The sequence below is a fragment of the Akebia trifoliata genome, unplaced genomic scaffold, assembly GCF_017979445.1.
Source record: "Akebia trifoliata isolate Shusen 1 unplaced genomic scaffold, ASM1797944v1 Contig00288, whole genome shotgun sequence".
NCBI lineage: Eukaryota > Viridiplantae > Streptophyta > Magnoliopsida > Ranunculales > Lardizabalaceae > Akebia > Akebia trifoliata.
In genome coordinates, this window is record NW_028236936.1 from 1 (window position 1) to 15,027 (window position 15,027).

At 34.6% G+C, this 15,027-nt stretch overlaps 1 protein-coding gene, 1 long non-coding RNA gene and 1 pseudogene across 2 annotated transcripts; 1 reads left to right on the forward strand and 2 right to left on the reverse strand.

Moving 5' to 3' along the window:
• Nucleotides 1-5,951: 5,951 nt before the first annotated feature.
• Nucleotides 5,952-8,430, reverse strand: LOC147381713 (protein CONSERVED ONLY IN THE GREEN LINEAGE 160, chloroplastic-like). Its single transcript, XM_086430053.1, has 8 exons — nt 8,416-8,430; nt 8,249-8,344; nt 8,088-8,168; nt 7,880-7,971; nt 7,606-7,698; nt 7,022-7,112; nt 6,810-6,925; nt 5,952-6,713 (listed from the first exon to the last, which is right to left on the reverse strand). Exons 1-6 carry the CDS (start codon nt 8,428-8,430, stop codon nt 7,037-7,039), a joined length of 453 nt encoding a protein of 150 aa, XP_086286179.1. The 3' UTR covers nt 5,952-6,713; nt 6,810-6,925; nt 7,022-7,036.
• On the forward strand, nt 6,344-6,802 carry LOC147381714 (UDP-glucosyl transferase 73CC6 pseudogene; annotated as a pseudogene).
• Nucleotides 8,431-8,816: 386 nt separating the features above from the next.
• On the reverse strand, nt 8,817-12,821 carry LOC147381715 (uncharacterized). Its single transcript, XR_015174405.1, has 5 exons — nt 12,423-12,821; nt 12,187-12,324; nt 10,905-11,015; nt 9,890-9,956; nt 8,817-9,493 (listed from the first exon to the last, which is right to left on the reverse strand). It is a non-coding gene; the product is annotated as an uncharacterized LOC147381715 (long non-coding RNA).
• Nucleotides 12,822-15,027: the final 2,206 nt, after the last annotated feature.

Below are 15,027 nucleotides of genomic sequence, written 5' to 3' on the forward strand. Positions count from 1 at the left end.
CTCAGAAATTGGCGAAGAAAACCAGTATGCCTTCATCATCATCTGCTGGTCAAAATCGTGATCAGAAGATGCCTTCATCACCATCTGTTGGTCAAAATCATAATCAGAAGATGTGTTCATTACCATGCATCGTAGACATTTTTCATGCCAAACTAGTCAGTAAACCTCTTTCTCATTCCGAGTCTAGGCAGGATCGATGGAAGCAATGGGAGCAATTGAAGCAATGGGAGAAATTGGAGCAAAGGGAGCAATGGGAGGAAAAGCAGCTAAGGGAGGGATGGAGGCAGCAACGGGAGCAAATGGGGCGATGGGTGCTATGGGTGCAACGGGTGCAATGGGAGCTAAGGGAGCGATTGGTGCTAAGGGAGCGATGGGAGCAAAGGGAGCAAGGGGTGCGATGGGAGCGATCGAAGCAATCATACCCTCCAGTCAAGGAGCTTCTAGCTATGGGGATTACATTCAAGAGAAAGAATTCAATTTGTTTAAGTGATGTTGAATTCCGAACTTATTTGCTAGGTGGAGAGCTATTACTTCCTCAAATAGAAATTAACCACTACACCAAAGAAAGGTTTCTCAATTTAATTGCCTACGAATTGAGTTATGATATCCCTGAAGATCATGCATTCATCGCCTTCATTTGTTTCCTAGATACACTCATTGATCATGCTGAAGACGTGAAAGTGTTGCGCTCTGAGGGCATAATTTGCAATTATCTTGGCAGTGATGAGGAAGTGGCTAATCTCATTAACCAATTGGCCACAGGATTGACTCCTGGTCCTTCTGCCTATTCGAAAGTTGCACATCAAATTCATTATCATATTCAAAAAAAGTGGAGGGTCCACATAGGTGAATTCATGCACACTTATTTTCGTAGCCCATGGACCACTATCGCTTTAATTGCTGCAGGTTATGTTATCTTTCTAACTTCCATCCAAACCTTCTTCACAGTCTTTCCCCAGTGAAATCAAGCAAACTTATTTTGTAATCTTTAGACCAATTTCACTTTCTTTGTTCCAAGTTGTGTGTATGTATGTAATAAATAATACTGTGCAACTCTGTGTCTAATTAAAGTAGTTTTCATCTCTTGCAACCCAATTGATTGATTTCTGTTATAACAATTGAGCAAGTACAGTGATTGTTGAGCAATGTTAAGCAAAAACTAATTTCAAAGAGACAGGTACCTTCTTTTCCACCATAAATTAAACCTATATTGTAAATTTGCAGTTGAGATGACTAGAACTTCATTTCTAAAACATTTTTTTTTAACCCAATTGACTTGAAACTATACCAGAGGATTTGGAAATTGAAGTATGGCTTTGAACTCTTTGAGTTACATGTTATATATAAATTTTTTTTTAAACATAATACAAATTTTAGAATATTTAATACATTAAAGAGAACTTACATTGCCAAATCAACTTTTACTTACTGCACAGTAAATTAATAAATTAATATTACACGTCACTTAATATATTTAAACAAATTCTTGGAAAAATTAGTTTAACTTCAGATTTATGGACCCCAAACTAAGGTTTGGGTTATTATTCAAATTAACCACATTATTTCTTTTTCTTTATTAGGGAGCCTTCTACATTTAGGTTTTGATTTGGCAACTAAAATAGATGATGAAATACATAGTTGGGGGACACAAGATAAAATTAATTTCAATTGGTTTAGATAATGTTTTCTTCAAATGATACATTATGTAATTTTGTTAGTCAAATAATACAATTTTCTATAAATGAAAAAAATATTCCACATATATTGTTGTCACATAATTAATTTAATTGTAGAAAAACTTGTTTAGAACAAATTAGGAATGAAATACTTTACATTGATATTTATTTAATTATTTAGTTTTATAATTAATTTACATCGGTAGTTCAAAATCTAGATATCAAGAATTTCAAAAAATAATTTAAGTAAAAAAATAATAATTTAGTAAAATAAGAAGTGCCACTTAATTAAGTGATAAGATGTGTGGAAAATTGTTCCCACTTCGCTTAAGATTTAGCCAAATTTGATTGACCTTGGCATCGAATTTACTTCTTTTTTTTTGTAGTGTCAAATGGAAAAAATAATAATTGGGTAGAAATTCCATTACATTTTTTGATAGAAACTACTTTAGATTCTACATATTAAAATGAAAGGTTAAAAATTACAATAGAAATTATTAATTAAAATGATTATTAAGTTGGACAATGAAATATGAATGAAATTAAAACAAAAAATATTTGAACATTTTAAAAAGGGGCTTGAGGAAAGAAATTAGATATGAAAAGGGGCTTGAGGAGAGTTGATCCCATTACATAGGTTCAAATCCTGTTAAACCCATCTTCACCCCTATTAACCACTACTCCCCTTGTCTATTCAAGAGCAAAAATGGAAAAAGAGTAATATATAAAATAGAATAAGTAGATCTAGAATATGATAAATGAATGTTTTGTTATTATTACTACTACTACTACTACTACGTTTTTTATATTGTTCAAATTGTAATTTTTTTTTATATTTTTGAATAGATTTATGCAAATGATGTTTATCGTTAGGTGACAACCTAGTTTAGATGTACTCATCTTATTTAGATGAAGTCCCCACCCTTAATTTTATAGTAATTGTTTAATTATATTGTGTTTTTATAATGTAAAACTTGTTAAGTTTTAAGTTCTATAAAATATAAATTTTTTTTTTCTCATGTTAAGTTTTATATTTACTAGTAGGTGGCATGTGCAAATGCACAGCACAAGTATTACCAAAGTTAGGATTTTTTTATGATTAAATTTTTTGTAATTGGTTTTAAGAAATTATTTTAAAAATAGTCAAATAGATAATCTAATTGTATATTATATTGTTGTAAGGGTCTTTTTGTAATATAAAATATTTGGTAAGGTAAGTTTGAAAGAATATTTTGATAATTTGAGACAACAAACTTACATCGTTGGAAGGGTTGATGGATTGTAATTTTATATTGTAGTGGTCATTTTGTTCTTCAATGTGAGAGCTTTTTTGATGTGGCATTAGTAAAAGTTGGTGCGGTAATAGTAGCTCTCTAAATTTAAATGTGAGAGCCTTTTTTCGTTCTTCAAATTTTGGAATCATTATAATAGTAATCAGTAAAGATTTTAAATTATTTATACTTTTAAAAAAAAAATTTTAGATTGTTTTAGATCTATTTCATATCATAATTTATTTAGTTCCTTTTAAATTAAAAACTTTCTTTTAATCTAATATCCAAGTCCCGTCCAAAGGCCCCAATCCTGCTTTGGGTGGGCCCATATTGAGAGGGATGGAGGTCCACCATGATAATCCTAGCCATGAGTCCACATCTTGTATTACAAACCCCGTTAAACAAAATTCTCATAAACAATCATCTTAATTCTATCCTTTATTTACGTCAAATCAGACATCTTTTAATCATAAGATTCAATTTATTTCAACCTTTAAATATATTTTTATAGAAAAGCAAGGATCTTCTACAACAGGCTAAGGGGAGATTGAAAACGTTGAGTAGAATTTAAAAAAAAAATTATATCTTATCATAGAGGTAAAGAGCTTTAGGATGACAAATTTTGAGAGAAAAATCAAAGATTATGTTTTTCTAGAAGATGAAGGCTTTTACGTAATTCAGTATTGATTTATAAAAGAAGGCCATAGTCAAGGGTATGTCATCATTACAACATTTCTGATCTAAAGCGGTGGATTTTTCCGTCCCTACAAGGTGCTTTTTCCATTGATAAAAGCTATAGCGGGCGAATGAGCAGCGGATAGAAGATCCAACGTTGTTGTCTTGGTCACTAGATTTAGCAGTGGATAACTTCTTCTACTATAGCGGTGGAAATTAATATCCGCTGCAACAAGTCCTTTTCTTAACAAATGCTATTATATATATAGCGGTGGAAATTGATATCAGCTACCATAGGTCACTTTTAAAAATAAAAAAAATATAACACATATAACGACGGACCTCAATATCCTGCAATAGATCATTTTAAAAAAAACATGAAATATAATACATATAGTGTCAGATATTAATATCCGTTGCAATAGATCATTTGTAAAAAAATAAAATATAAGACATATAGCGAAGGATAGTAATATCCGCTGTAATAGATCCTTTTAAAAATAGCAGCGGATATTAATATCCACTGCAATAGCTAACTTTTTTTTAATATATATATATATATATTACTTTTAACCTATATCTTCCACCTGCGTGCATACATTGAAAACAAATATACAATAAATTTATTGTTTTCGAGAGCCACCAAGAGTTTTGAAAGTACTTACTCGCATATCATACATAAGCCAAATGAATATCATAAATGGTATTTTTGTACTTACTCGTATTTATATTTCGACACATTCTTAAGCACATTTTTATTTTTGATAGAAGATATATGTTTTTAGTAATTTATAAAATAAGAGATCCTATCTTCAACTCACCAATATTGATTGAGGAATACAACGGAGTCTGTTGCCTCCTTTTTCCCATCATTGTTTGGGTTCTAATGGTAGAATGCATGTGTTCTATTCTTTATCTCCAATGTGGAATGACCGTAACTAGCTTTTTCTAATGTAGAGCAATCCAGTTGTGGGTCCCTAAACCTACAAAACCAAACAATCATTTAAAGTGGGGGTGTTGTGACAGAGGGATAGAGAATATTATATAGAAGACAAAAGAAGAGTAATTTTCCTTGCGATGAATCCCAAGAGTCCTAGGAACTCCCATTAACTCACAAAGGCACTCACCTACTCAAGTCTCAAACAGAACAAAGTAATTTTCCATGAAATTATACTACTCTTGAAGCATGGTTATAAATTATGACTGCCACCCTTATACATACACTTCAAAAAGAAGAATGAATGGCTTGGATTAACACATGGCAACAATCCAACAGCCATGAAACTCTGTGCCCCATTTGAAACTCTTTTACCATATACAATATATGACCCAGGGCAACAGCATCGGTACCAACACTTTCCAAGCTCTTCTAGATATTCCTAACTTACCTTGATCATGTGGAAAGGAGAAACCTCCGGTTGCACAACGTGCCCAGTTCAATGGTGGTTACTGTATGGTATAATGGATGCTCTATTGGACAGAAACTTGTACATGTTATGCACCAAAAAATTGGAAGTACAATTCCAAATAGAAGAGCAAAAGCAAAAGTGATGGTCTTAAATGAACTGTGTAGCCGCCTAAACACACACTAATATTCGAATCTCTTAAAAAATACTACAAAAACTTACATCGATATTTGGATCTCATTTAAAATCCTTTTCAAGATATATATAAACCAAATTGCACCCGCAAACCAAGCCATTCCAATAAGGTCAAACAAAAAACACAATTAGATTTAGAAACACTACCAGATCAATTAACATAGTTAAAAGAAGGTCCAAAATGAATGCAAAATTCGACCAATATAAAAGGGAAGGGAAGTTACATTTTCACTTTTTTGAGTGTTCGTCAATTTACGTAACTCGGATGCTTCATCTTGTAGTAATGCCAATGCTTGCGAAGTTTTTGTTAACTCCTGAATTATCTCAGACTGTATCCAATACTTGCGAAATTTGTGTGAATGTGTCCCCTGTAGCGGCGGATAAAATTATCTGTTGCACCAAACGTTTCAATGTATCATATGAGTGTGGTTATCTATAGCGATCACTACAGTAAAATAGGGCTATAGCGACGGCCGTGACCGTCGCTATAGGGACAAATACCGTAGCAAAAAACATGTAGCGACGGCCAGGGAGGCCGTCGGTAGTCGTCGCTAATAGTCCCATCGCTATATCCTATATCGACGGCCAACTATTTACGAGGACGTCGTTAGTGCATGACTTATAGCGATAGCCGGTATTGGCCGTCGCTATAGGGTATCGTTTTAAAAAGAAGTAATAAACTCTATAGCTACGCTTTTGGCTGTCGCTGTAAAGGTTTTTGAAGAAAAAAAAATTTTATTTTACACCAGCCCCCTCATATATTGTAGAATATTGGAGAGACCCCTATGTTTTGAAATTGATGACCATGACCCCAATTACCTATATGAAAAGACTCAAATGCCCCTCTACTAGAATTCATTGTGTTTCTATTACCAGATTATGATACATAAGTAGTCTGTTTTTATTCCATGGCCGGCTATAGGGGGAAAAAAAGGATTCACTGGGGCTGATCTATGGTTTTACAATACTATGTCATTTACATGCTTTGGAATGTGTCACAACATATGTCGGGCCCTACCGACTTGATGATTCATGCCAAATGATCAACCTTAACATATGATTTCAATCATCCGATTATTTCATATCCGATGTGTTCTATTGTTGGCCAGCTGATGTTGCTATGAGGCTACAGATACCATATCTCGCTTTTCACTCCACCTGTTTGTTCGCTCTCTCTATGATGCTAGCCATCAAAACTTACGTCCCTCATGAGAAGGTGAAATCTGATTTAGAGGTCTTTGTGGTTCCTGGTCTTCCTGATCCGATCACCATTACCAGATCCCAGTTACCCGATTATAGTAGGGAACCGAATGAGTACGGAAGATTCTTGGATCGAATGAGAGATGCAGAGTTGAAAAGTTATGGATCGTTGGTGTTGGAACCAGCTTACAAACATCATCACGACTCATTGGGAACCAAATCATTTCATCTTGACCCTGTCACACTTGTTCTAAGAGATGTTGAAGATAAAGCTGCTAGAAGCATCAAGGCTGTTGTCGATGAACACGACTCTTTAGAAACAATATACAACAATTATGTAGTATTGTACGGATTTGAAAAGGTCATGCACAAAGAGTAATACAAACCTTGAGCTAAGAAATCACTCTGAACATCTCCATCATAGTTCTTGCATGCCCAAACATATCCCCCTTCACTCTTAACTGCGTAGGCAACCATATCATTGATGAGCCGATGTTCATACCTGCCAAGTGAATCACATAGGCTTAGTTAAACCACAAGCATTTGAAACAGCAAAGACACACCAACACCCGGGAGAGGGGGAGGGGGGATAACTCACCATATTCCCGCAGCCTCATACTTGAGATAGCCTCTCAAATAAAGAAGCTGAAGTTGATTTAAGCCTTTGTGGAGTCGAGCTTGCTGCGTCACTTGCTTTTTAAAAAAAAACAACAACAACAACGACAATAGGATCTGCTTATAAAGGTATCAAGGTCTTATGGTTAGTGTATGCCAGACACTAGATTTTCATTTGAAGTTTTTACCAATTTTTCCATGTGTTGTTCTTTACTCTTTGCCTTAAATATTGTGGTTTTCTATGACTTCAGAGAACATGTTGACTCATTGTTTGTTCTCAAATTGCTTAAAAGGTCATATGACCATGACAAACTTCCTTAACATGTTACAAGCTCCTGTTGAGAACAACCTAATAAATAATAAAAAATTCTTCCTAGTTTATCACTTGAAATTATGCAATGAAACCAAACCTCGCAATATGTCACAGTGTGCATATAGTTTGATGGTTTGATGCATAAATAACAACATTAGAACATACGACAGTAATACTAAGCTAAGAAAAAAAAATTGTGATTTTTCAGTTTGAGTATTGTTAAATACTTGTGCTGTTAAAGATATGTAACATACTTGATAACACCCCTAGCTCCATCTGCCAGAGAATCCACGCTGTTCCCAAGCATACGTATGTATGCCAAAGATCCAAGTAGCCCGGCAATAAAGCTGAATACAGAAGAAGAATATCAAAATATATCTGATTTTTACTTTTATTTTTATTTTTATTTTTATTTTTTTATGTGCATGTGAGTGGAGGAAATATTTTGTTAAGGCCGACAAATGAAATTTATTATTCGAGTATCAGAATATATCCCAGGTTTCAAAATAAAGCCTGTTTAATACCTACCTAGCAGCAATTTCTGGAGAATAAGATATATAAGCCGAAACTACACCAACACTACCTATGCCCAAAGTGAGAATTTGTAACTTGTTCTTCAACTGCACAACAATTACAAAACATAGAAAACAACTTATTGATTTTCTCACGCCGAAAGTACATGAAAACAAATTTAATGAGCTGCCATAGTGGACCCTAAACAATTAGATATAGATACCTTAAAATACTGCTCCCTTGACTGAGCTGCCAATACTTTTGGGTCTCCACGAGGCTTTCTTGATTCACGAAGCATGACATCCTACAATCAGAAGCTAAATCTGATTATCAATGCTAACTTACAGTGCCCCCGCCGATCCAAAAAATAAAAAAAGGACTTACAGTGCCCCCTGTTGTAGCCTTAGTTGCCCTATCCCACTTTTGTTGCTCACGATGAGTTGGAGCCAATCGCCATCTTGGAGAAGCAATGCCAGTGCCCTGAATTGGTTAAGGCAAAGGGAGGGGAGGGGAGGGGACCACCGCTGAAGCTAGGGCTCATCCATGAGAACCGTTAATTCCACCATGTGATCTAGCAATTAACAAGATATAAAAAATCACAATAGTCTAAACCCGAGATTATCAACCTAGAAACATATAATTGAAATCCTTTATAAATCCTAGCTGGGCAGTATGTCTAGGCATGTTCATCAAGCTGGATTTCATAGTTCATGCCATGACTTTTCCTATTTTATGACCTATTCCTTAGCCAATATTGTGACCCATAATAAGGTCCCCCGACCCCCAAAGGCACATGTCTTTGGTGAAACCCTCGCAACAAACTAACAAGAATTCCCTAAACCCAAGACAATTAACCCACAAACAAATAATTGAAACTCTTTCTAAATCCTAATTGGGTACTATGTTGGGCGCACGCATCAAGCTGTATTTCACAGTTCGTGCCTTGCCCTTCCCAGTTTATGATACATTCCTAAGCCAATACCGAAACCTACAATAGGGCCCTCAACCCCCAAAAGCACTTGTCGTTGGTAATGCCTTTGTGACGAAATAGTTGTGCAGGCCTCCTTGATGTACTATTCCCACTGGACAACGGGTAGGAGAATCCTTTGCATACAATTTAAATTTGTGAAGGGATATTGTAAGTCATAAAATGGCCTGGTGCCACAGTCCAATGAAATTTGGCCCCATGTCGCACGAATTCATCCCTCCCCCTTGCTCAGGAAGCTTTTCATGGATGCTACCAAAGAGTGTGACTAAAGGGTCCATTAGGGGCACACTTTGGTTCACCATGCTTCCATGACGAGACACAAGACCTATAGAACTCTGCCCAGTAACAAAAAAAAAAACTATAAATACAATCAAATGTATGGGCAGTGTACCTGTACAGCATATGCATGAGATAGATCTTGATCATTCAGCTGCCTTGGAGGACCTGTTGGGGATCCAGTTGCCCACTGCAATAACTAGAAGGAACCGTAGATAGTTCCTGCCTTCCTTTCCACTCTTCCCCAGGTTTCAGTGTGATGGGATTCTCCACTGCTGTAGCTTCCACACACAGCATATGCTAGTACTCATCATCCCCGAAATCAGCCATGGCCTTTGCCTTCTTGTCCCAAGGATTCCATACCACTGTAGAGGGAAAGAAACAAGTGAGCAATCAATGTGTAGTCATGGTATTCTAGAGAACTGTACACAATTATGCTGAGCATTTAGGTTTCTAAACAAGGAGACTTGCTTATTATTAGAATTATAATGTACCCTATCGGAGCCTGGAATAATGGTAAGTGTTATTCAATAAATTACAGTACATATCAATACATAATACCTTGTTCAGGATAGAGGAGAATTACTTCGTAACTTTAATGTTTTTTTTTGGTTGCCATTTCAGAATCTTTGGTAGCATGTGGTTTCAGATGAAACCAGAACAGAACATTTGACGCTGAAACATTCAATGTTTTGGAATGTCTTGGTTGATACCATTTTAGTTTTACTTGCGACAGAAACATTGACTTGAAATTAACTCACCAGCATCTGGAAGTCCATCTTTCCTCAAAACAAAACGTTTTTTCTTTTCGTGGTCCAGAATTGCAATCTTGGACCAGAAAAAAGTAAGTGTTAGAAGATGAGTTCAACTTGACAAGTTTAATTCAAGAGAAGCACAAAAGATCTTCCGACGTCCTAAATGCAACAGCTTGGGAAACGAAAAAGACCTAGTACATTATTGACCTCATCATATAGAAGAAGAATCACAGAAATGTTTTAATTGGAATTTAATGGTTTTCAAGAAAGAACATGAGAATTGCTCAAATGTAAAGGTTTCAAATCAATAACTAGTAATAACTATTACGACACATGATTTTTCGGGCGGTAGACAAAAGATTTGCCATAATAATTTTTTACCTCGCATGTTCTGCATAAAAATGCGAATACAACTGGAAAACATGCAGGAATAAATATTCTTTTAAATGAGAAAAAATAAATATTATAACATTTTTTATAAGATAGAGTATACATTTTGAATTTTCAAATGTTAAATAGATTCATATTTTCAAATATTAGACAAATCACATTAAGAATAGGGATACTTGAGCAAAAGAAGCTGAAAAACTTGTTGTCAACTACATATGCAATGGGGGCAATTCCTAGAAAGGTGAGGAAAGCCAAGATTCTATGAATCCATCTCATTTAAAGAACGGAATGCAGATCATCTGTGGCTTGTTGACACAATATATGAGCTAGGGTCCAAAGCATGTGAGGCTAGATGTGTTCTCAAGTGACTACATTTCTATAGCGGTGGAGAAACATAAAACGAAAGATGGCAAGCAAGATAAGCTTTTTATAAACTGTGGAGTGAAAAATGGGGTCCTAGAGACTTCATTTATTTCAAAACAATGGCAAACTTAAGTAAGAAATACTTTGGTTTGCACGATTCCATTCCACCATTCAGCTCTATCTATAGCTACAATATGTAAGATCTCCTATATTGAAATTTTTTCTTAATGTCATAAACTTGAACCATGGTGAAGTAAAAAACACTTACCAAAGAGAAATCTAAATGACAATTTAATAAACACTGATTGAATATCTGCTTTGTTACATCACCGTTACTCACAACAATGTGCACCTCCACGTATTGCTTCCAATATTTAGCCTGCATAAAGGGTACAGAGGATTCAATTATGTACTCCACATAACATCTCAGAACAAATAGCCTAATTGAACCTTTTAATCTAGGTACAATTAAGGGTGTTAACTAAAAAATAAAACTGGTATTGAAATAACTGACCACCAAAACAAGGGGTATGTGTATATTAGCCCCTAAAAAACTAAAAGGATCTCGTTCTTCTGCTCTTCTTTTTTAATAAATTATACTTTCAAAAAAAAAAAAAAAAAAAAACAGGATAAGCAACAAGCTATACATCAGTGAAACTAGATGGAGCTGTGAATGATTGAAACCCACCTAAAAACAAAATCCTTAAAAAAAAGCATGTACAATCTTTTTACAATTGAAGATCATACATCTCTTTTATCTTCAAAATAATCTACTCAACGCTACAATTATGGTATAAAGAAAGAAAAAATCCACTATCTAAATTCACAAAAAATTTATACAAATCATTTGTTGATTGCTCAACTATAAACACACACACACACACACACACACACACACACACACACACACACACACTCATACATCACTTTTGGTTCTTGATAGTGATAGGTGAAAGAACTCACAATGCAACAAATCGTAAAAATAGAACCGAAATCCAAACAATTGAGATTTCTAGGGGTAGAACCACCCATCATTGTGGCTATGTGGTGAAACTTTGATAATTTATTGTAGTGATCTTGCTCTTTATAACCTACTTTTTTTAAGTCAGAAACATGATTTAAGAGTCTAAATTGGACAATTTTATTCCTAATAGACACAAATTTGGCACACTATGGTGTTTACTTGGAGTCCCATTAGGAAAACTAGAATCCATGCTTATTAGCAACCAACTATAATATATAAGAATCCAAATATAAAAGATTTGTTCACTAATCATTCAAACAAGGTTAGTAGAAAAATAAAATCAAACGACCAAATTACAATAGTGCTCTTGTGGGTAAATATTATGCAAAAACACGCTTTAAAAAAAAAAAAAAAAAAAAAATTGAGCGAGTTCTCAGATTTGATAAGCAAAATTGGGTATGGTGGTCACCTGAAATCTGATTTCGTCCAAACATTGAATTAAAATTATAGAAATTGAGATCAGCAATAAAATTTTCTCCAAACCGAAACATCTCATTTATACACATTGCTAGGAAAATGAAATTACCTGCAAAAATGAATTGGAGATGATGCACTTTGAGCTGATTTTATTATCAACCAAGCAAACTAACAGCAACTTTAATCAAATTATTGGACTTCTTGAAGTTTCAATCTCAATGTGATTTCTACAGAGTTCTCTAATTACCTGAAAAATTAATGCCCTAGATCTCTTGAATCAGTAAAAAAAATAAAATCAAACTTTCTCATCTTCAACAAACCCTAGATCCACACACACACAGTTACCTTGATGGATCGATCAGAGAAGATGAACCAGATCGAAGAGATCGAGTAGAGAGGCGCGGTATTGTTTAAGGAGAGATGAATATAGGGGAATCCGAGAATCAGACCAAATCGAAGAGAGAAAGAGAGAGAGCAGCTCGAAGAGAAAATCGCAGAGAGAGAGAGAGAGTTACCTTGATGTATCCATTTGAAAAGATGAACCAGATCGAGGAGATTGAGTAGAGAGAGCGAATATTACTTAAGGAAAGATAAATAAAAGGAAATACGAGAATCAGAGCAAATTGAAGAGAGAGAGAGAGCAGATCGAAGAGAAATATTTGCAGACCCCGTGAGGAGATTCAACAGCGACAGATTTTAGCTGACCGTCGTTTCAAGTCGTTGGCATATATCATTTTTCTTGTAGTGGATAGATATAAATATCTGTTGCAAAATGTGGCCCCTGTATCGATGGATACAAATATCAGCTACAAAATGTGGCCCCTATATCAGCGGATAAAAATATCCGCTGCTAAAAACGTTTCTTTCTTCGAATAAGAGTATGAGTGTGTGTCCCCTGTGGCGGCGGATACAAATATTCGCTACAAAAAACATTTCAATGTGTCCCTTGTAGTGGCGGATATAAATATCCACTACAAAAAATATTTCTTTCTTCGAATGAGTGTCACCTGTAGCGGCGGATACAATCATCCGTTGTAAAAAATGTTTCAATATGTCCTCTGTGTCAACGAATAAAATATCCATTGCCAAAACGTTTCTTTTTTTGGAAGATGGTGTGAATGTGTCTCCTATAGCGACAGATTAAGATATACGCTACAAAAAACGTATCATACTGCAGTTGAAACATCGATCCGTTGCTATAAACCGTTGCTATACATTGAAAATGTTGTAATGCATCCAATTTAAATTAGGGGTGCACATTGTGGAGGGATAAAATCATGTCCCAACTGAATTATTCATTCGCACCATCAACTAAAAAAAAATGCTGAAGCGGTAAGCACTTCACTTTTTTGACACGGACAAGTATGCCCTTATTCTTAAAAGGATATTACCTCTTATATCCCATGGATAAGTATATAAGCACCCAACAAATTAATAAACCCACACCATGGCTAAATTATTTTGTCTTATATGAGTTAAAAGTTCTGGAATAAGTTGATTTTTAATGAAGATAATCTCTAAAGTGAATAGATCATCCTCACCAAAAATCAGCACATCCTGAAACTTCTAACCTTATCAAAACAAGTTCAAAAACCATAAATCATCCCCTTTAAAAATAAAAATAAAAACTATTTTTGACGAGTTAGAAGTTTCAAAATTGATTGATTTTTTGTGAAGATGATCTTTAGACCATATAGATCATCCTCACTAAAAATTTGCTCATTTCAAAAACTTTAACCCATACAAAACAAAAAAAATTGGCTATGGTGTGGGTTGCCCTTATTAATTCATAGGGTGCTTTTATAATTACACGTCCTTCATTTCTATCGAAAATTATTCATCCAAAATTAAGTTCTTTTAATGTTGATTTCAAATTTTGGTGATTTGTATAACATTATTATTTTTAATTTGAAATTTGTGGGCTTTTTAAATAGAAATTATTATTTATAAATTGAAGATTTGAATATTATTTATTATTTAAAAATAATTATATTTTAATTTTTTAAAAATAATATATTTTATCGTGTTTGATAAGAAATAGGCATTTAAAATATGTAAATAATGTATAATATGATTGTAAGGGTAACAAAGACAATTTACTAGCTTCAACAATGTGTAACAAATATAATTCAGCATCTAAGGGGCTGTTTGATACAGCTTCAAAACGCAAATTTTACTGCGTCTGTGTTGAGAAGTTGTGTTTTGAAGCTGAATCAAACGGACCGCAAGCTTCGCGTTATGATTTTGCGTTACCAAATTGCATTTCTAAACGTAAATGTGAAAAGCTGTATTTTAGAGCTTTTTTAAATTGCGTTTGCGGGACGCGAATTACCGAAAAACATCTCATATGAAAAGACGCAAATGCCCTCTTCTCTCCTCTGTTGACAGAGCCCCACACAACGCTCTCTCTTTCTCTCTCTCTTTCTTCTTTCAACCTAAACCCATCGACGACGATGCTATTTTCGTTCAAATTAAACCTATCGACGACATGGTTTTAAAACTCGTCCGAGACCGAGACGTATCGCCCGAGTTAACTCGGTATCAACGGTGAACGAGACCAACTCACAATGAGTTATGAGACGACCGCGTCTCGTGAGTTATGCGAGTCGTCTCGGACGATATTTTCGCAAAATTCGTTCGAGACGAACGAGATAACCGAGAAAATGTAGTTTTTTCATTAACTCGCGAGACAAACGAGTTGACTCGGACGAGATTTTGAAAATCTCGTCCGAGTTAACCGAGTTTTACCTTTTTCTTCAATTATTTCACCTCCAAATCAATCTTCTCCATTATTTCTTCATCTTCTCCATCAAGTGAAGAACAAAAATCAAGGTTTTGAAAAAAAAATTATCCGATTCAAGAAGAAATTGAAGTGAAAGGTGGATTTACAAGTTTAGTGCATTTATGCAATGTAAATGAAACAACGTAACAATGTAAATATTTAATTTAT

Coding starts and splice junctions, on each gene's coding strand:
- LOC147381713 (XM_086430053.1), bottom strand. Junction 7,699..7,879: donor TCTCCAGAAATTGCTGCTAG/GTAGGTATTAAA, acceptor TTCTGTATTCAG/CTTTATTGCCGGGCTACTTG. Junction 7,113..7,605: donor GGAGCTAGGGGTGTTATCAA/GTATGTTACATA, acceptor TTAAAAAGCAAG/TGACGCAGCAAGCTCGACTC.